This window comes from Folsomia candida, unplaced genomic scaffold, assembly GCF_002217175.1.
Source record: "Folsomia candida strain VU population unplaced genomic scaffold, ASM221717v1 Fcan01_Sc017, whole genome shotgun sequence".
Lineage (NCBI taxonomy): Eukaryota > Metazoa > Arthropoda > Collembola > Entomobryomorpha > Isotomidae > Folsomia > Folsomia candida.
This window is the reverse complement of record NW_019091209.1, coordinates 2,907,856-2,928,643: the sequence shown is the minus strand read 5'-3', so window position 1 is coordinate 2,928,643 and position 20,788 is coordinate 2,907,856. Positions and strand designations below refer to the sequence as shown.

The 20,788-nt window shown below is 38.7% G+C and overlaps 5 protein-coding genes and 1 long non-coding RNA gene across 8 annotated transcripts; 3 read left to right on the top strand and 3 right to left on the bottom strand.

Moving 5' to 3' along the window:
- The first annotated feature begins 1,983 nt into the window (after window positions 1-1,983).
- LOC110856846 (tRNA-specific adenosine deaminase 2) lies at window positions 1,984-5,096 on the top strand. 2 transcript variants are annotated; one of them, XM_022105421.2, is made up of 6 exons: window positions 1,984-2,462; window positions 2,552-2,912; window positions 2,997-3,591; window positions 3,693-3,787; window positions 3,874-4,246; window positions 4,357-5,096. In XM_022105421.2, exons 2-3 carry the CDS (start codon window positions 2,615-2,617, stop codon window positions 3,218-3,220), a joined length of 522 nt encoding a protein of 173 aa, XP_021961113.1. In that variant the 5' UTR covers window positions 1,984-2,462; window positions 2,552-2,614; the 3' UTR covers window positions 3,221-3,591; window positions 3,693-3,787; window positions 3,874-4,246; window positions 4,357-5,096. The 2 variants fall into 2 exon arrangements, with proteins under 2 accessions (XP_021961113.1, XP_021961112.1); XM_022105420.2 differs by lacking the exons at window positions 1,984-2,462; window positions 2,552-2,912 and having other exon boundaries at window positions 3,218-3,591; window positions 4,357-5,090.
- LOC110856847 (nuclear pore glycoprotein p62) lies at window positions 5,050-6,275 on the bottom strand. 2 transcript variants are annotated; one of them, XM_022105422.2, is made up of 5 exons: window positions 6,144-6,275; window positions 5,854-6,052; window positions 5,617-5,783; window positions 5,421-5,532; window positions 5,050-5,334 (listed from the first exon to the last, which is right to left on the bottom strand). In XM_022105422.2, the coding sequence occupies exons 2-5, from the start codon at window positions 5,989-5,991 to the stop codon at window positions 5,173-5,175; spliced, it is 579 nt and encodes a 192-aa protein (XP_021961114.1). In that variant the 5' UTR covers window positions 5,992-6,052; window positions 6,144-6,275; the 3' UTR covers window positions 5,050-5,172. The 2 variants fall into 2 exon arrangements, with proteins under 2 accessions (XP_021961114.1, XP_021961115.1); XM_022105423.2 differs by having other exon boundaries at window positions 5,854-6,047; window positions 6,144-6,252.
- A 340-nt stretch (window positions 6,276-6,615) lies between these two features.
- LOC110856745 lies at window positions 6,616-11,588 on the bottom strand. The gene is made up of 6 exons (XM_022105278.2): window positions 11,429-11,588; window positions 8,783-8,889; window positions 8,452-8,715; window positions 8,063-8,255; window positions 7,614-7,776; window positions 6,616-7,422 (listed from the first exon to the last, which is right to left on the bottom strand). The coding sequence occupies exons 2-6, from the start codon at window positions 8,876-8,878 to the stop codon at window positions 7,302-7,304; spliced, it is 837 nt and encodes a 278-aa protein (XP_021960970.1). The 5' UTR covers window positions 8,879-8,889; window positions 11,429-11,588; the 3' UTR covers window positions 6,616-7,301.
- A 1,204-nt stretch (window positions 11,589-12,792) lies between these two features.
- LOC110856854 lies at window positions 12,793-15,844 on the top strand. The gene is made up of 3 exons (XM_022105433.2): window positions 12,793-12,936; window positions 13,986-14,227; window positions 14,718-15,844. Exons 2-3 carry the CDS (start codon window positions 13,994-13,996, stop codon window positions 15,018-15,020), a joined length of 537 nt encoding a protein of 178 aa, XP_021961125.1. The 5' UTR covers window positions 12,793-12,936; window positions 13,986-13,993; the 3' UTR covers window positions 15,021-15,844.
- Window positions 15,177-19,232, bottom strand: LOC110856977. Its single transcript, XM_022105565.2, has 3 exons — window positions 18,249-19,232; window positions 18,029-18,162; window positions 15,177-15,904 (listed from the first exon to the last, which is right to left on the bottom strand). The coding sequence occupies exons 1-3, from the start codon at window positions 19,074-19,076 to the stop codon at window positions 15,793-15,795; spliced, it is 1,074 nt and encodes a 357-aa protein (XP_021961257.1). The 5' UTR covers window positions 19,077-19,232; the 3' UTR covers window positions 15,177-15,792.
- Window positions 15,914-20,097, top strand: LOC118437928. The gene is made up of 3 exons (XR_004836483.1): window positions 15,914-16,949; window positions 19,214-19,346; window positions 19,432-20,097. It is a non-coding gene; the product is annotated as an uncharacterized LOC118437928 (long non-coding RNA).
- The last annotated feature ends 691 nt before the right edge of the window (window positions 20,098-20,788 follow it).

Genomic DNA, 20,788 nt, shown 5'->3' with positions numbered 1-20,788 from the left:
GGATGAAAACAAGTTGAACTGAACAAAAATATGTACCACGTCGAAACCACTGCCATATAAAGATAGGATTTTTACTTTATCAAAATAGTCTAGATGATGACAACCAAGTTCCAAAGTCTGGATGACTCATTCTCGATGATACGAGATTAGTAAGAAAGAATCCCGACCGATTTCCTTCATTTTTCGTGAATGAAGCACGTATGTAAATAACAAAGGGGATCAAAGCAAAATAAATGGGACATTTCCACGCATTAAGTCTCACTACTTGATAACGTCGTCATCTTGACCACCCACCCCACACAAACTGATTTGTCTACAGTATTATTGTTCTGATTAGAAATATGCCTTATCGAAATGGTTTAAACAACCAGGTTCACAGTCCTTGATTTCATTTTTACAACTCATGACTAAATCCACCCCAAGATATTTATGTCAAAACAAACAATTCCATTGAAACTGAAATAGTATACCATTTAGAAAGAAGGCACACTATACATAATAAATATGAGGCGTACTAAACTAAAAATAAGAGATGAACGATTCCTACAATATGTCCCACACTAACCGAAAATCATCTCGCCATAATCACCAACCATCTATAAATTGCTATCTGATCGGATTTTTACACATAAAAAAGTGTCTCAGGTTACATTTCTCCATTACTTACGCAGCAACCCGTGTCATGTCGTCGTCCCGGCTGGATGGGCATTAATTTAGAGCGTGTGTAATTAAATCGGATTGAATAGAGCATATGCAAATATGTTTTATCGCCATGCATATATTTTCTTGACAAGACGCAGTAATAAAATATTTAGGGATACGTGACATTGAACGTGAGATAAACTCTTCCAACCAACTACTGATTGAGTGAGTACGTATTATGTTTCAAAAAGAGGCAACTCGAGATTCTGTGTAGGCTGGTCGAACAGAAAGATTAAGAAAAATGATGCTCAACCATTTACTTAAGGGTCTGACCCTTATTTACTGTCCAGGGTTTTGTAAAGATGTTGTTGTTGCAAGGCACCTTTTCCCGTTACATTTACATCCTTCGCACATTTATACCTTCGCAGGGACATAAAATGAACCTCAAATCAGGGCCAAGGAATGAGGACCTATCCATAAGGACTTCAAAGTACAACCATGAACCTCATTTGTAAGTATGTTACACACCTTTCTTGACTGGAATATGAATTCGGAATCCACACCATAATAACGGATTTCTTATTTCTCCACAACAATTCGCTTTGAGATGAACAACTGTTCATGTTTAAACATTTTAAACCAAGAGAGTAATATCTCACAGACTCGTAACCTTCGGAAAAATGCGTCCCATATTCTTCCAGGTTACATGTAGGTCAGGTGGGAAACTTTGTTATGTCAATCGGCCGCGGAAGCAGTGGGGACATTAAAATTGTAGGATAGGCGATTTATTAAGATGATGAACAACCGTGGGAACATTGTCCCCACATTTCCACCGCCACTGATGTCAATAGCTTCAACAAATGTTCTGATACTTGCATCAGTAATAGCGTATACCTTGCCCTCCCTGCCAATTATTTACGTGCATGCTAAAAAAACTCGAGTTGGTAAAATCCAACCAATTTATTAATCATGAAAGACTGGAGTTTGCCGACTAAAATTCTCACGCTTCAATAAAATTTATGACGTAAAAAAGACAGACATTTCTGTTCGTGGTGGACCGCAGAAGATACAACTCTAAAAAATTCATCAGTATTATTAAACTACAAAATTTATCAAAAAATTGGTTGTAGAGATGCGAGTGAGATTCTTATAGCTCGCCCCATCCTGATTCCGTCTCAAATACTACTAAAATTCTGATCCAACTATGGTTTGTATTTCTAACTTAGACTCCTTTTTGTACGCATTTGTTATGAAGGAAAGGCTTCAATTATAAAATACAAACCATAATACGAGTCATCATCATCTCTTGTATTATGATGAAGCCACATAAATATTTGCTCGTCGAGTTGGCCGAGAGCTATAAGAAATCGCCTCCTCGCCCTCTCTGCTGCTGCCAGCCTAGCTTTCCCCCAGCATAATTTAACCCAGATTGCAATGCAATTCTGCTCTCTGCTGCTGATTCCTAACAGGACTCGACACATTGCATTGATCTGATCTGATCACGATTTTTGTGACAAAATCCTATTACCAATTAGTTATTACCAAGTAAGGAGACAAGTTATTAGTAAAGGTCCGTTTTAGGTATGTTTCTTTTGGGCAGCTCAAATTTTTAGGTTCAAAATACAGATTTTTTTAGGGAGGAGACAGGGTTGTACTTTTTTTTGAAAAAGAATTGAATAAATCAATGTGGTTGTGGTCAGAGTTTGACCGTCAGCAGAGCCTCGAAGGAATGATTGTAATTTCGAAAATTCAGTATTAATTCGTGTATTGCTGGTGAAATTTGGAGACTTATTGAGTAATTGATTTGGTAACTTCTGTTGGTGAGTAGAAAAGATTGAAATTGTAAATTTGACATTGTTTATTAGATGTTAACGTTTATTTAAAGTGTACTTTTTTTGTGATTTCACAGAAATCCCAAAATCTTCCGCCAGCCTGGGAGGAGGATGAAGGGGGTCGAGTTGCCTTGTCTGTGATGTGCACCCCTTCGATCGGCAATCAGTTTATGGATGCTGCCTTTACTTATGCTCAAGAAGCCCTGCGGGCAGGCGAAGTCCCCATTGGGTGCGTTTTTGTCCTCGACTCTCAAGTAATTGGTGGAGGACGAAATATTGTGAATGAGAGGAAGAATGCAACACGCCACGCCGAGCTAGTCGCTGTCGACCAGGTTTTGGAGTGGTCCCTGGCCAACAACGGTGAAGGTGGTGGTGGTTCCGTTCAAGAAATATTTTCAAAGTGTCACCTCTACGTCACGGTGGAACCATGTATCATGTGTGAGAAAATCAACAATCGAATTTTACTCGTGAAGGTCTGACCTTGATGTGAAATGGCTAAGAACTATAGTTTTTTATCCTCAGGTGCGTCCGCCCTTGAGCAGCTCAAAGTCCCTCTCATCGTGTATGGAGCTGACAATGAACGTTTCGGCGGTTGTAAATCTGTCCTCAACGTATTCAATTTAGAAGGTGCTTTCACGCCCACGGTCGTGTCCGGAGTAAGAGCTGAGGAAGCTATCGATCTTTTGAAACAATTTTATCAGGGTGAAAACCCAAATGTGCCTCTTCCCAGGCAAACAAATAACTAACCCTCCTTATTGTCCTGTGTCGTCAACAATATGAATTATTATGCTGCACTCTTCTCGCCAGCAGATAACTCCTTCACGACAGAGTTCAAGTAAAATATTCTCACCCACTACGCCCACCACCGTCACAACGCCCATCCACAAAATAGAATCTCTGACGACGACGATAACGGCGACAACCAAATCCCCCCATAATGATGCCTTAGTAAGGGTGGTACACCCAAATTGTGATCAATCCTCGACTCCAGGAAGTAGTACTTCATCTGGGGTCGGTAATTCCACTGGTGGTCGGGGTAGGACGAAAGAACATTATTCCAGGGATAGTAAAAGTGCCTCCAAAAATTTGTCCACGGACTTCCAGTCATTAAAACTTGGTGAGTAAATAACGACTAGCACAATTTTAATTACTTATTATTAGTTTTAGGATTAGCGACCCGTATAATTTATCGGTTTCTTATTTATTTTGTGCTTACAGAGTCAATGTCAACGGCTGAGGGTTATGGTGCTGCTTCGAAAACACTTGCCTCAACCTTACAACAGAATATTTTGTACGGAAAACAGTACGCAAATGTAAGTTTAACTCTACTGTAACTGTTAAATTTTAAAAAAAAACATGCTCGATAAGTACGTATGTATACGACATAAATATCTTTCAGAATTCGAGTGGTTCATTGGTCGACTACAATGACTCCGACTCTGAATCAACGTCGTCGTCTGGAGATGAGAGGGAGTTGACTCATACGATATTTCAAGAACAAGTCAAATTTTTTTGCCAAATGAAAGACTTTTTACTGTCTCAACAAATGGCTTTACGGCAGCAACTAGAAGCATTAAATTTTAAGATGGCGAAGAAAAGGAGACCACAAACTCGTCGACAACGTCAGATGGCTTCCTCCTCAAACACATTGCATATTCCAAACGTATCATCCCCTCATCACAAACCAGAAGTTGTGCCTGACTCTTCCGAGCCGGATATTCCTCAAGATAACGTTCCACATTTCTTTAGCTGCTCCTCCACTGACAGAAGTGGTAATAATTATATTAATTACTTAAAAACCTTAACTAGACTGGGATGAGTTAGAAAAGTTAAGTAGTATAAAGTATAAATACTAAGCTTTTTATCGTCTCGTTACTTTCAGGTTTCAACTTCCAAGCGTGTCCAATATGTGGAATAGAATTTGATACTCAAGAAAATGCAGACGCCTTGGAGGAACACGTCGTTACTGGACATTGGTGTTAATTAGTTCATTAATATAGTGATTATTATTATGATTATATACAGATTTGACTGCACACTACACAGTCGGTCACGTTTGCTGTAAAGCAGGGAACTTTGTCCATTGTTTTTTTTAAAGAATATACAACTGAATGTCCTTGGATTCAGAATTATCAAAGAATAGAAAGAATGATAAGAATTATCATTAGCAAAATTAATTCAAATTATTCCAGTTTTACAGGAAATTGTGTGGCCAATGACTATTCCAGATTGGATAATTGCTGTGATATTATCAAATATACATACATAGATGTACTATTATATAGAATTGTTATGTAATTGCACGGAAAAGACTCATATTTTCTACAATTTAATTTTTATCAACAAGATAATGATGCAGTATAAGTGACAATAAGTTTTGCACTTATTTCAAATCTATTATTGTAACTAAAACAAACCAACAATTTCTGCAAAGAAAAAACCATTCCGATCTATCCTTTCATTCATTGTTAATATTTAATAAGCAAATATTTTTATTTGTTTTAAAATCACTTATGTAATCTTTAAAACTATGATGCAAACAAATCAAATGTCCATCTTTCATTCTGGACTGAAATAGTAATGAAAATAAACAAAATAAGAACACGTTTTTATTAATTTACAGAAAGAAAGTATAAAAAAGTAGCATAATTATTCAATTGCATCACACAAAAAGTAAACAATCAATCATAATGAACCCTCAATTTTGAAACATTTTGCTAAGTGAACGTGCTTGATCTTTTTTAAAAAGTTGATGCATTCTCGTCACATTCTCCAACTCCTTTTGTACATCATTCGAAATATCCTCCACCCATTGGAGAGCATCAGTATGTTCGTTCAAAATGGTCAAAATTTGGTAAATCTATCATCAAAAAATACAAAAAAAAACTTTATATTTTTTCTTCTTTCTATATTGTGAAATATATAAAAAAGAGCATAACGATGTACCGGATCACTCTTATCCATCGTCTTATTTGCTTCATTAATATGTCGAATAATTTCCTTCATATCCTCCGCAACCTGTTGCAACTCCATATCTACATTTTCCGCAAGCGTAAACCTATGCACATATTAATGACAAGCAGTCAAATCAATGCCTCCCCAATTAATCATTTACAGCCACAAGTTAATTAACTCATCCTACAATTGTTCTCTCTCCGGCTCGGCAGCAATATTGACTGGAAGAGAGTCCTCAATTGGTTTAAGAAACGATTCAAAATCCTTCTGCTGCGACTTGAGATACTCCAAAGTGTTGCAGAGACGGGTGTCCTCCACCTTCACTTTGGCCAGGGTAGCATCCAACTCGGCGATCTGAACCAAAAAATGAAAAACTATGAACAATAAAATAAAGTCAATTAGTACTTGACCAATTCGTACGTACCTTTTCTCCATTCGCCATCACAGTTTTATCCCACGCATTGACCTTAGTTGCCTGCTCGATGAACTGCTTTTCTTGCTCGCCCAAGTCTATTGTCCACTTGTTCATGAGCTCTTGCAACTCGCGAAAGTTCATTTCCATTGTTAACGCTTATAATAAATTATGATATCGCTTTAATAAATGTATAACGTCCACGGCTGAACTAAATTAAACAACAAAACAACCAAAGGATGGATCAGCAACGATTCTAATAAATTGACTTAACTGTGATGTTTAATATTAGTTATACTTACCGGCAAGTAAATTATTCTTATCTGAGTTGAATGAATAACTTTAGTAAAGTTACTTTACACAGAAATGAAAATGAACGATCATAAAGAGTTGGCTTTTTTGAACGGGATTTTTCTCCCCACATGGAAATTTCTATGACTCGCTCTAAGACTGCTCTGGAGGCAGGTTGAGAATCTCAACTTGCCTCCAGTCCAGTGTGACACTAATAGTGACCAAATCTCAACCTGCCTCCAGTCGCACTAATAATAGTGACCAGTGGTCAGTATTAATTAGCCGACGGGACTGTACAGGCGTAAAATTTAGTAAATTGTAATGATGCAAAATTCTGCAATCCAATTTTATTTATTAATTGTGATTATTGCACGATGATGATTTCCAAAAATGATTTCCAATTTTTTGAGGCTTGATTTCGAACTCGTATGCAAATATTTAAGTTGATGCCGTTTAATAAAATGAAAACGCAACAAAACCAAATTTTTTTCGTCTTTACATTTAATCACGTCATTTGTCATATAAATGTCGTCACCACTCATAATTCAGTAAAGCTAGGTAGCAATCTGGTGTGTCGTTGTAATAATAATAATAATTATAATTATCATTATATTTTGGAAATCATGTACTAGAAAAGTCGTTCCAATAATAATATTTGAAGCAGTTGTAGTACAATCGGTAGCTAAATTCTGCTGCTGAGCTTGTTATGTAAAATTAACTGCAACTATGTATTTTTATTCCTCCAGTTTTCTCCCCTTTCCCGTTTATGTAAAAAAAAACTATTAAATTAATTTATGTATGATCACCTTTAATTGAGTATTAATTAGATAATTAATTTAAATAATAATTATAAAGCTGGGCTGTTTCTATCGTACGTACGCGTGCCATCAAAATTTTTATGATTAAATACACCGGATTTTGTAAACGCGTCATTACAAAAAGATTGCCCTTCTTCCTAATTATTTCTGGTCGTTGTGTTAATCATACATAAAAAAGAGCAGTATCAGCATTATAATTTTGATACAAAAAGTCAGTTAGTCGTTAAAATATTTCCTCATTTACTTAGCTTTTTAAGCAGCTAATGAGTCAAGTATGTAGTCCCCCGTCAGTGTTATTTTAAATTAAATTAACTACAGCCTATATAAATTTGCATATATTAAGTACAACGTCTACAACTTCTTCTTCTTTCCACAAGTCGTATTTTTGCACTCTTCTACAGGCTTCTTCATGGCGGTTCGGAGTTTCTTGATGTTTCCGGAGACCGAGACGGGTGCAAAGTCTTCCATTAGTCTGGCACAAAAAAGAAAAAAATGATTGATAACATGTCATCATAAAGTAGACTCTCGATTTCGAAAATTATCCTCCGAAAGAGAGAAACTTATAATAAATAATTAGTAATTCATTATTCTGGTCATTCATCGACCGACCGATCACTCATCGAATAATCATAATCAAGGAAACTCACGAATTTGCCCCCTCACCTCAAAAATGTGTCGGCCTTTTTAACTTTCTTAACCAGTTTGCCAGCATCGCACATCATCTTCTCGATACAATCCTCACCCTCAATCGCGGCTAAAACAAGGCTGGTGAGAGTCCGATAATCCTCTTTGCTCAATCCTAACAAACTCGAGGAAGGAGATGAACCTGCAAAAAGTATTTCATTGTTGTTGTTAATAATCATGCATACACACAAATTTGTAAACCAGGACTTTGTGTCATGATTAATACACATATATCATTTTCACATCATGAGAAATGCGAGACGAAGAGAGAGAAAAAAATCAAAATCGAAAGTGGTCTCATGAATTACTAATTGGATTGAATTGAATTTGCCCATTTCCCATTCTCTTAATTAGCACGAATATGTACCATAAAATAATATGATTATCATGTTTTGCATGTATTATTTTTTGAGTATGTAAATATGTACCATCATTGCTTCTGTAGTAGACATGCTCGTCGCTCTTTACGTACGCCCAGCCTGGGAAGAGGAGTGCCAATCCGGCAATCACGAGGCCGGCGATGGCGAGGACGGCAATGATTCCAAAGGGGTCGATCCCATACGAGTCGGTGGCTGTGTAAGCTGCCTCTTTGTTCTGGGGATGAAAGTCGGCTTTGGACTCCTACACAGAAAGATATCCTTGTAAAATGTCATTTCTTATCCAAAGTGGCCGCGGAAGCTTGAGGGGACAGAGGGACAATGTCCCCATCATCTTATATAAACCCGTCCCTCACCCCCAATGTTAATGTCCCCACATGTCCCCACAGCTTCCGCGGCCACTGCTTATCCACCCTACTTATCAAGTGCTCCTCACTCACCTGTACTGGATAGTAGTAGTAGTAATATCCATTATTTCCATTGGGTTGGCCACCATATCCTCCCTGTTGTTGACCTCCCGCGGGGGCACCATACGCTGCCTGGGGAGGAGCCCCGTACGCCCCGGAGGGCGCCGCCGCCGCCGCACCGCCCCCATAACCTCCCGTCGTTCCCCCCGAAGCATACCCACCCGAATACCCGCCATCCGACGGATACACGGAGGCGTCCCTACTCTGCGCGACCTGTTGACTCGCCGCAACTTGTGGCTATTTGATTTTAAGAGAATTCTTACAATATTATCGCCCAATTTCAAATACTCCTCATAATACTGACCTGTTGTGCAGTAGAGATTTGCTGCTGGCTTTGAGGGGCTCCTATCGTGGCCACCGCCATGCTGATGGTTAACAAGGTCAGCTTTTGCCAATGCATATTTGCCAAGTCTACCCCAAAAAAACAAGAAGAAAAGTGATGAGCAAGTTTAGTTTTAAAGAAATTAGAGGCAATTAAGCTTTTAATCAACGAGTCACAATTTGAAAAGTCTTATTGTTCATGAAAGCAGCATCTTTCATACATAAATAAATAACCGTCTGCCTGCTGCATCGTACTTTTTTAAACTGACATCACTCACTGCACGTAGACGTGTATGTATGCACCTATGTACACATTTGTATATGTACATACGATCTGATTGTTGTAATCTGATGGAAAATTTTTAACAAATATTTAGTGCGAAAATGAGTGAAAACAAAGCATGTGTACCAAGAGAAGAGAAGATTTATTTAGTTTTACTGCAGTTAAAATGTTTCATCGCCTGTGCATGCATGAAAAAGAAGTGAAACAATGCGTTACATTACAGAAACAAGGTAAAAGCCATCCCTGATGCGGAAAAGATTCTTCAAGACATGAAGTATGCAGTAAAATTTACGGTGTTGGCAATTTATTTATGCGTATATGTATATTATTATGAAGAAAAATAAGAATTTTTTAAGACAGGACGTATGAATAATACTACCACCACCACCACCACCACCGGTAATAATTATTATGCAGTTGATTATTATCATTGAATGCCCTACTTTCGGGTTTTCTGCTTTACGAGACGACTCTCAACAACTTTTCGACTAAAAAGTACATACGTACCACTCGTTCCTTGTGAATGGGAAGCTAACTTTTAAAAAATGCCTAAATGCACACCACCACCATTTTATGAAGAATATGAACTATTTGTGAGTAATTAAGCCGTTTTCAACATCAAATTATAATTGCTCAGAAATCGAAATATTCTTCTCCTCCTCCTCCTATTCTGCATTCATGTCGGGTGAGAGACGCAGCATCACCCAAGTTACATCATTATACCCAAGAAAAAACAGGTATTTCAGGTGAATCATGCCAAAAAGATGGGACAAACGAATAGATTAAAAGACCAATTCTTTCCTGGTTTCTCTCCTGTTGTGGTGAATGCATGAGTATTAAATCGCATAAATCGGTACAATACACACGGATTGTGTAGGCAGCCGGGGCCGTTAAATATTTGGTTTGGCAACCTGTCAGACAGGTAGTAAGAGAGATGGTACGACTAACGGGATTTCGGCCTTCACACTGACCTGCAACATTTACCTTCCGTCGTCCCGGACGGTGAACTCCATGCTAATAAACTATGCAATACGTATGTAATGTAATGTGCTGCATCTTATTCGTCCATCCATCCATCCCCTTGATTTTTCTTTCACCAACAACTTTAATACGCGTCAACAAGACAAAAAATCCTAATCTTCCCCACTTGACCGACTCTGCTTACTTACAGATTTTTCCTAATCTCTCACCACCACACCACGACTACCTTAGAAATCCTATAAAAACTTGGAATCCCTCATCTCTTTAACCCGTATAGAATTTCAAGTAAAAAAAGAAGAATCGGCACAGTAAATCACACATGGCAATGTAGGGAAGGACATGCATAAATCTGATTCAAATCTAGGTTAGTCTGACCAATGGATTATTATTTCACTAATCCGAAGAAGATTAGGGACACGTATTTTTTTCGGATAATACATCAACTTTCCCCATCATCCAGTGTTAATGGTCATATCGTCTAAAAAGATGGGATGCAATAACATGGCGTCGTCAAGTATTTTCCTTGCCAGCATTTCTCCCAAATGCCCCTCGGCAAGTTTCTATTCTTGAGATGATCTCTCTCAAATCGTGTTACTTACTTCTTCCCGTGAGACTTGGTTTAAAAAGAAGCCCTACACTTTTTACAAGAAGGGGAACAAAGGTCGTGGTGTGTACCACCAACCAATTCATCCCAGAACTAAGTAAAACCAAGTCATGAAAGGATGGCTGACTGCCTCAACAAGGATTACAGAGGAAGGAGCACATGAAAATTTTTAAGAAACTTGTGTGCTAAGGATTTCTCTACCAAGAGGTGCATTTTGACATTCCAGATTACATCGGATAATGAAATGACGTTGTCCTTGAGAAAATAAAAATACCGTTCCGTATTATTCCACACAAAGGTTTCTTTACTTGTGCTCCTTCTTTGAGAAGATTTTCAAAGAGGAAGAAGGTAGTCAAGGCAGGTACTTAAGTACGTGGAGAAATTGGTTCCTTGCTACCCTTCTCACCAACCCAGTATTATTGTTATTGCTTTCAAATGCAGTTTTTTTGAGACCCTGTTCATGCCTGCACACTTATCCATCTTTCCTCCAGACTGGATAATAAACACCAGTCTCTCTCTATCTCTAGGCACCTGCCTCTGCCTCAAAGTTTTAATGCACTTTTCATCCATCCATCCACACGATGAACTTCTTCTTCCTCGTAAAATAAAATTCTAGCCTGCCGAAAATTGATTTGAGAACCCCAACTGGTCCTTTGCGTCACATAAACAAACTCATTCCAGTCCCAATTTCTGACGTGGAACGAAATCGAGGACAAGGTTGACAGCAAGAAAAAACGTCACTGGAAGAAGAAAAAAATTACCTGATTTTTAGCGATGTCAAAACTATTACAAAATCCTTCAGGATCACCAGACACTCAAAACTTGGAACCACACACTCAAAACTTTTAAAACAATAATGAATGAACAAGCACTCCTACTACCATAGCGTTTGCAGAATTTAAGTAAACTGACCAGGTTTTGGGGCCTCAATGAGATTTTATACCTGGCGATTTTTCCGCAAGTTTCAACAATGTTACATTATTCCGAGGTGCGCATCATTGTGTTAATTCGTGGATGTGCATGCATATATATTGAATCCACACACATCATCATCATGCATCCTTTAGCTACGTTCTGTGGGGGTGAGCAAAATTGTTGAATAGTTGGCAATGAAATTCACAATGCGGGATATGTATGCGCCAGGGAGAAGCGTCGGTGGCACCCATTTCTTGAAATCCACAACTTTAACGTTTCCCTACTCTTGGCAGTTTAGTTTATCGAGATGGATGTAGGTAAGTTACTTGGTGAGTAGTGCAGATTATGTACCAGAGCTGGTTTAACCCTCTAACCTAACGTTGCAAATAATGAGAACGCACACAAACATTCCTTCAACTCGTCTTTCTTCTTGAGATGTATTTTTTAAACGTAAAGCGTATCAGAGATTTCGTTCACCTCCTCGATGCTGCATAAATATTCGTGCTATATCATTATTCTTCTTATTATTCGCATTCTTTCATTCATAAAATTCAATCCAAAACTTGTACTATCCGAGAGGAATCTGCTCCACCAACAGGCCAAACCAAGTGTGTAGTTATGTTATTCGTAAAACAAAAGCGTAAACAGTAATAAAAAAACGAGGCATCATTCTGATTGTTTTCTCTCCCCGTGATGATGATTCTAATTGTAATAAGGTTTATTTTATTGGATGATGATGATGGTTTCTTAATTGCATTGCACACAATTAAATAAATAAATGCATGCATATGTGCAGTGAAGATTGGATATTTTTAAAGGCCAAAGTTTCTTGGGGGTAAGTACCTACATGTTTCGAGGCTTGTTGTGGCAGGGCCCTGGAAGGGATCATCTATCTCAATCTCGACGCCATGAGAAAAAAAAGAATGTTGTTTAGGGAAGTGATTTCTTGAGGGAAACGTTGCGAAGGTCAGCTTTACTTAATGGGACGACGATCCCCATCCCCATCCGCCCTTGACTTTGACTCAAGGAATCTCAAGTCCGCCCTGAGAAGACCTTGAAACCGTGTCTGAACCAATTGCGTGGCTTGTTGGGCTTTTTGTCCAGGTGGACGTGTCGGGTGGGTCATGTTTTAAGGGCACCTGTCCCTTTTTTGGAAGATTGGGGAAAACCGGAGACTCAGCCTCAGATCCCTGATGGCTTTTTCCTCCAGGTAAAAGGTACTCCCTATTTAAGTCTGCTACGTATCCTACGCAATTTCAGTCGGTGTATTGTGCGTGACTTGGTTGGATTCACATTTTTTCTTCTCGATCCATTTTTTCCCTTCGTGTGGACGTTAAGGAATCCTTCTTCTCGGGTGAGTATATTCTGAGATTTTGGGAAACTTGAGAACTTTTTCTGCACAATTTCCTGTCACACAAAATACTAGTAAATTCATTGCATGAGTAAAAATTCGCCAAAAGCGAGAAAGTAGCATGAATTGCCCTGGGAATAGTTGGCGAGGGTGAATAAATTGGGTTAGTAGTGGTTTCAGTTTTAACAGCACCAACTAAACCAAACTCTCTTATACCGTTTCGTCTTTTACTTGAACAACACTCTCATCATCATGCAGCAGCACTTACTTATTTTACTCGCACAACACTTCTCAGTCAGTCTGACCATTTAGCAAAGCCGGAAGTGCATAATTTAGCAAATAGCCGTCTTGATCTTGATACACTTGTGAGTGCGTGGTGGTTGGTGTATGTAGCATGTAGTCGTATTGTGGGGGCAAAGCCTGCATTGTCGAAAAGTATCACTCCTCCTCCTCCTAATAAATGAGTTAATTCGTTCATTTGCATTCATCCCTGTGATGCGATGAGCCATGCCCGACGACGAATCGTCATTATCCGCTCAGCGTCATCATCAATCCTACGTACGTAGCTCAGGTGTCATGTCACTCAGAATTTGTCCCGCTTTTGCTGAAGAAGATTCATGACACACGACAAAACAATGAGACGAAGCACAAGCCTTCATATTTATGTAGGAGTAATAGGAGTGCAATGAGGTTAGGCAGTACTTTAGGGCAGTTTTTAATAATGCTCGGTGGCAATGGCCCCACAAATGGAATGTGATATCACGAGCCAGCGGATAAAAGTACCAAATAATAGTAATAATAAATAATAAAGCAAACCAAGTAAGTCAGCCGAATCGCCTTATTATTTCATCCTCTTGATTTTAGTTTCATTCACAAAGGGGGAAAGTTACTTGTGATGGTCAATTACTCGCCCTCTTCTTCGTCGTACAAATTTTAAGCAGACTAATTGAGACCACCGTCTCATGGTTTGCATGCATATGTATTATTATTCTTTGAATTCGTCCACCCATTCGAAATATTGGATTAAATAAAATGCTGTTTCTACTCCTCAGGATATAGAATGAGGTCGATTTGTGTAGCCCTGTTCCTCTTCATTGGGTGCAGTCAAGCCCTGCAGCTTCGGTCACCGGTGTACTCGGCCAAAAATGGGGGCGGTTCGACCCCAGCGAAACAAGCCGAATTGCCACTCGCCTCCCCCGCCATGCCGGCCCCGCAACAGGCACAAGCTCGAGAGGGAACCGTTCCAGTGACCGGGGACGCCGCGGCGGTCAACACCTCGCCCAACAATGCGCAGGTATGTCTTATCTTATCGGCCAGATAAGCTCTTACCGAGCAGAATTTATTATTAAATATCTCAATTATCCTTTATCTCCATTATTTTGTATTATTACTCAACCCCAATGATCATCTCCTGCTTTCCCTTTCCTTCCCCTATTAAGCTCGATTTCGCAAATTATTATGACGTCAATTCAATTCACTTATCCCATAAACATTTTCAAACATGCCTTGTGGTTAATGACCGTATGTTGCCTTACAAATCACCTAAAACTCACACAGTTCTGTTTCTTTGGCTCGGCACAATCTCAAATTGCTCTCGTGCCCATCTTTACTTTTTTATCGATGTGATGAAAAATGAATCTCTGTCTGTCTGCGTGAAAGTGTGTGAGACTGAGACGGACGAAAGAAAAGCGTGTCTTGACCACGTTCTGATACAGAAGACTAACTTTATCGTTATTATTATTATTATTGTTATTAATTGTCTTAATTTCTCTCTCTTTCTGCAGAACTACATGGTCTACTACTACCCCGAATATCGTGCTGGACAGACCCCCGCGACTGCAGTCCCGTACGACTCCTCCCCCTCGGTCTTCTCCCGAATTCCGTGGGTGGACGTCGGCTACGTGGTCGTTTCCTTGGGCTTGATCATTGCCGGCGGAACCGTCGTGTACAACGGGGTCGGCTCCCAGGTCAAAACCAGGGCGATGCGGGAACTTGCCGGAATCGACTTTGACGACGCGTCCAACGTCGCCAGAAGAGTTCTCAGGGCCATCGAGAAGTTCCAAAATATGAATGTGGAGACTCAGTAAGAAAGAGGAGAAAGTGACGAGATTTTCATCATTTTGGAATTTGCCGTGCATACTAATGTACATTTTATGATTAATCAAATAAACAAAAAAGACTGAGCATTACATTACAATCAGAAGAAGAGTCGTACTCAAGGAGAAAAAAGACTTGTATTAAAATTATTGTAGAATAATTTATTTGTGAGTTGGTTACTACTGATGTTTCGAATTTTGTAGGATTATTAGTTGTTACTACAATTATGTTAGTGCTCGTGTAACCCGTTTCACACACCTCTCTACCTGCATGCCTCTCATACATTCATCTCTTTCGTGTCATGATATCTTCACTTTCCAACAACAACGGCATTTTCATTGTGACGTCATTTGGTCACTCTTTTTCAAAAAGTGTTCACAAATTTTGTAGGTTTTTAATATAGTAAATAAGTATATTCTAGGAATTTCAGCAATAAATACAAGTGTTAAACTTATTTAGAAATAAATCGGTTATTAATTAATTAATTAATACTTTCTCTTCGACCTATTTCTTCATACCTTGTAATCAAATTTGAATTTTATTAAATAAAAATTTAATAAATAAATAAATAGTTTCTTTCCATTTTTTAACGCATATGAAAATTATCTATGATTATTTCATTACCAAATTTTCAATAAACAGATAAGTGAGACAGGCATTAAATCAAGATACTCAAATTCTATCGCATTCCTTCAAATTAATTACAATAATTTATTAATAACTAACTAACTAACCACTTATTAAACGTTCCTTTAACTACTGTTAGAGACGAATGCAACTGTTGATGGAGCAGTTTCCACTATTTTTCGTCATAGAATCGAACACTGCTCGCATCCTCCTTTTGTACGGGTGAGGCATGAATGGTTCCATTGTCCTGAAAATAAATATAAAAATTGAAATTTATGGAACATACATAACACACCCAGGAGGGTGAATACGAATAAGTAAATAAATGAATTTTAAAAAAGTGTATAAAAAGAGCTCTTTGTCATGCTTATTAAGTCCTTTCATGTCAAATAAATACGTAAATTTTCGGTGGTAAGATTGCGAATCTAGTCGTATTAAATATAACAGTGGATCGCACCCAGTGACCGCGGAAGCTTGAGAGGGACAATGTCCCCACGGTTGTTCGATGTCGGCATCATCTCCCATCTTATATAAACCCGGCCCTTCCCTGTTAATGTCCCCACGGCTTCCGCGGCCACTGATGTAATTGTTGCGAGGTCATTCATGTCGTTCTCTCGGAAGTCAAATATTTGTACGAAATGTGATAAGGTGAATCAGAAAAGAAATGAGTATGGCTCATTAATCCCGGCAGTTGTGCTGGGCTGGTTCATTGTCATGAAGAGTGTAATAATCGCACATAAAAAAACTGTACAGCGTCTCACTTGGCAATAATTGTATGTATGTGACATAAAATGCAAATGTTTTGAAAACTGCCCAATAAGTTGGACCAGACGGTGCATACAAACTTCATAATTTTCATACAGGGTACTAGCAGCATTTCATAGGTTTTTACTGTTATGGGGAAAATAACTGGTAAGCAAAAGCAAGATCGGCTTGTTTCTTCTTTAAGTAAAACTTGCTGCATTGACCTGATCAAGTTCCGTGCATGTGATTTAAGAAGGAAGAAATCTTGAGTCGGATTATATCTACAGGCTTTTATTTTTATTAGGAATTGTCACTAGCTAATAAGTTGGGTCTAGTATTAATTAGGACGCGCTATTTTTCTACTATTTTTTTTTAATCTAGGAAAAGTTCAGATTATTTAACGGAAAGTTCAAAATTCAGTTTTTTTCAATTGGGAATAATACTGCATGGCATTCAAATGCAAAGAAACCAAGAGGGTTCAATAGGGGTTCAAATATGTAGAATAAAATTTTGGGAAATCAATGAAGGAATTGCACCAAAACTCACGGGTATTAAAAAAATTGTTATACTTAATTTACTTATAAATGCAAGTTTCATTAAAATGATGGATATTTCTTTACAGCAAAAACTCTACTAAACAGATATCGGATATAATGGGGGTATTCATAACGAGTTTGCATGTTCACAAAATAATTTTGAACAAATTTCCAAATTTCACAGTATTTGAAAAACAAATTTCCGAACTAAATTTGTTTTATACTAGTCTTGGAGATCCGCAAGTTATCAAATGAATTTTAAACCAATTTTTCATTTGCAAACTACTTGCGAACTTTGATTTTTTGCTCACGATGCGGACTCGTAATGAATACCCCCAATATTTAATAAAATGCCGAGTTAGGTTGGGTTACATAGGTTAATAGGCACGCTATATCTGGCAAACCACACTACTCTCCCGATTAAAACAAGTCTGTCTCATCCTCCTCCCGAGTGATTCATTTTAATTAAATGTTTAGAATTTACGCCACAAACTGCAGCAGCAGCAGAAAGTTGGATGAAGTAACGGTAATGGAGGCTCAATAACGTCTCGCATTCCAATCATGGTTTCTCAATGTGTATCAAGGTGGTCGAATCAGTTTTTTTCTACAAGGAATTCGTAAAACCCACCCCGTGACTCATTTTTATACAGGGCGAATTCGATTTTTGATTCATTCATTGTTCTAGAATTGATCTAAATGGGATGGATTCGTGCGTCAATAAGGACTCGTTACAGACAAGACATGTTTACATTAGTCTAGCCACTTGAGGAAAAAAAGTCACAAATTTCATCCAAAAATAGGCCAAGGACTCATCTTTCTGCTCGTGTTCAGACAAGTTCTAAAATGGCAAAATTGACATAATCTTTCTCCATTGGATAACTAAACAGAGTTAAAAACCCTCTCTGACAAAAACCACTTTAGCCCAAGACACCGCTGTCATACTTTTAAGTGGTAGATCCGACATGTTAACCTCATTAGTAAAAATCTACGTGGTGTAAAAAATTATGAGTTAAATCCGGATTTGTTATTTGCATGTCCTTCGTCACGTCCACGTCCGAGGGTCTGAATCTGCTCAATTTTTTCAGACTTACTTTTGTATTGTTGGGAACGTGTCGGTGTAGCCGAGACGGTTGCAAAATGATCCAAATTGACAGGCTGCATAGTCCAGACATTTCTCCGTGTCTAATGCTCGTCTCACGGATGACATCACATTTTCTAAATACGGCTGAGAAAAATCCCCATCAGTTTTTTCCCTAGGTTTTCCTAGCACTCAAATAATTCTCTTCGACTGAAATCTTGTTGTGACATTACCTTATACGCGTCGAGTCCATCCATCTTCAAAGATCTCGAAATTGGACTAATCTTTGCCTCAAATGCGCCCAAAATCACGTAAAGAACGACAAAAATCGGCCCCGCGATTCCAATGAGGACCAAAGGAATCAGAATGTAGTCGACCGACCCTTTAATGCTGGTTGGTGGGGGTGGCAGCGGATCGAACGGGGCCGGACCGATGAATCCCGGACCGGAGACGGGAAATCCGAGCGATTGTCGCGTTTCTGGGGGCTGTTCCTCCCTGGTTTTTGGCTCCTCTAAATACTGATGGTCGTCTTCATACCGAATTCCGGAGTTAGAGTGGTGCTCAATTTCATGTCGGCCGTGATAATACCCGTCTCTCTCCGGTTCGTAGATATCGTCCTCGTTGTAGGCTTCGGAATCGTCGTCAGCCACGTGGAAGTCGACCCTCCGTTGCGCATTTGTGGTGGGAGGAGGAGGAACTGAATTTTGCTCCTGGTTTGGTTTTTTGAACCCCATGAAGTGCGAAGGGACGAAGGAATTTGGTTGACTGCCGTAATGTGATGAAGATGGGGCTACAACATTTCTTTGAGGCGAGGCAGCAGCAATCACTGCTTGTGATCTGTTTGACGCAGCACCTCTGCTGTTATCACTGACACCCTGAATTCCAAAGGACTGACCAACTTTAACTGTTTTACTGTCAACCTCTGGAGATAAGTACACTGGGAACTGTTGAGTAGAGTCATTCCGAGACGGGGTCGTTCCTCCTCCAACACTTTGTTCAGTGGTGCTTATCAAGCCAAAAATCACGAGACAGGTCCACCTCCTAATTCCACCGGGTGGCATTTTGATTGTTTTTTTTTATTGTTTCACTCTCTACTAAAATGATAACTCACTTGGAAAACAACTCGTGCATGCTTGTCACACTTTTAACTAGAGTTCAAGGGTCAAGATAATTATGTATACTGCACTTTTTTTGCTAGACTAACCGCATCAACTGTATACATACGCAGAATGATGGAAGACGAGACGATGTGCTGTCCGCTGTGAGCTATGTGGACCTATGTACATACGTAGTCCAGATAGGAAAAGAAGGACACGTTCATTAAGACACAAGTAAGGTTTTGAATACACGACTTCATACATATTCCATGAATCATGTAAACACAAACATGGTTTAAATTGACACCTTAATTTACAGTTTGGTCAAGTTCAGGGTGAACCCGTTACAATTGTGGTGATCCGTCCAAACCACGCTATTTACGATTCTATTAATACGATATGTATCTATGCACCCTGTCAATTTTTTGGTGTCTGAAGCCCTAATTTTTACTTATTTTTGACTGAATTATATAAAATAAGTCAGTACAAAACGTATCAAAAATTTGAAACAGGATTGCAAATCAAGATCGAAAACCTTACCTTATTTGGAACCTTTTATCCGTTTTTTTTCAACACTTTGAGGCCCACCAAGTCGAAGAGGTTGATGAACAAAATGCCGTCGTGTAAAAATTAGCCCAGCTTTTAAAGACTTTGTCTAATGTGGAGCTTTTTGCTCATTAACCTGGAATAGGTGAGAACGCTGGCTGGCACATTTTCCTTGCCATTCGCTCTTTGTGTACTCGACGCCAGTTTGAAATCCTAATGATGATTTTAACAACTTTTTTTCTTTTTACTCAGCTACAAACCTTTGCTTTCAATTCTATTTATGCAAATATTTTCATACATTTCTCTCAACTCGGACGCATTATAATTGTCCTCAGCCAATAATGATCATTTAGTCCCCTACATTTTTCGCGATAATGCAAGTGATACAAATTTATGTGTGTGTAGCATCCAAATAAAAATTTCGAATTAAGTAAACGCCTAATTCTTATTTATGCAACGACATCAACCGTATACTTATTTAATTCAACGAGACGCCGTAGCCAGTCAGTGATGAAAAAGTGTGTCTCGCCAAAATAAAATGTGCCAGAACCATGACTTCTTGGTATGATAAGTGCAAAAACGTCATTCCGTCTCGTATTCTGTTTCTCATCAAATTGTCATCTAATCTCCTTCCAGATAGATTGTGTAACTTCTTTGACTTGACGGGAACAAATTGCGTTGCACTGCTCTTGAAAATTTTTCGAAATGATTTACATATCTAGTGAATGGCCTAACCTTAATTGCAAAGTTGGGTTGTTAATACTGCAAACTTTTCCTCTTTCTTGGCCATGTTTGTAAAAATTAAGCCTGTTAAAAGTGTGAAAGTTTTTATAGCAATTAATTAGCTTATAAGTAAAGGCACATTTTGCCCTAAAGCTCGAGAGTCATGGGTCTGAAAATTAGCGTAGATCTGGTACCACCACAGGTTGGAAAACTTTCCTGATTTGGCTCCTGGGATTCGTATCGGATCGAGGAGCAAAATGTGAAAAAATGCGCTTGAAAGGCGAAAAACTGACAAAGTCATTTTGGTCATCCATAAAATTTGTAATATTTTGCACCCATTTATTTTGTACTTAATGTACAGCATATACGTTCATACGTACATATCTGCACAGTGGCCGCGGAAGCTG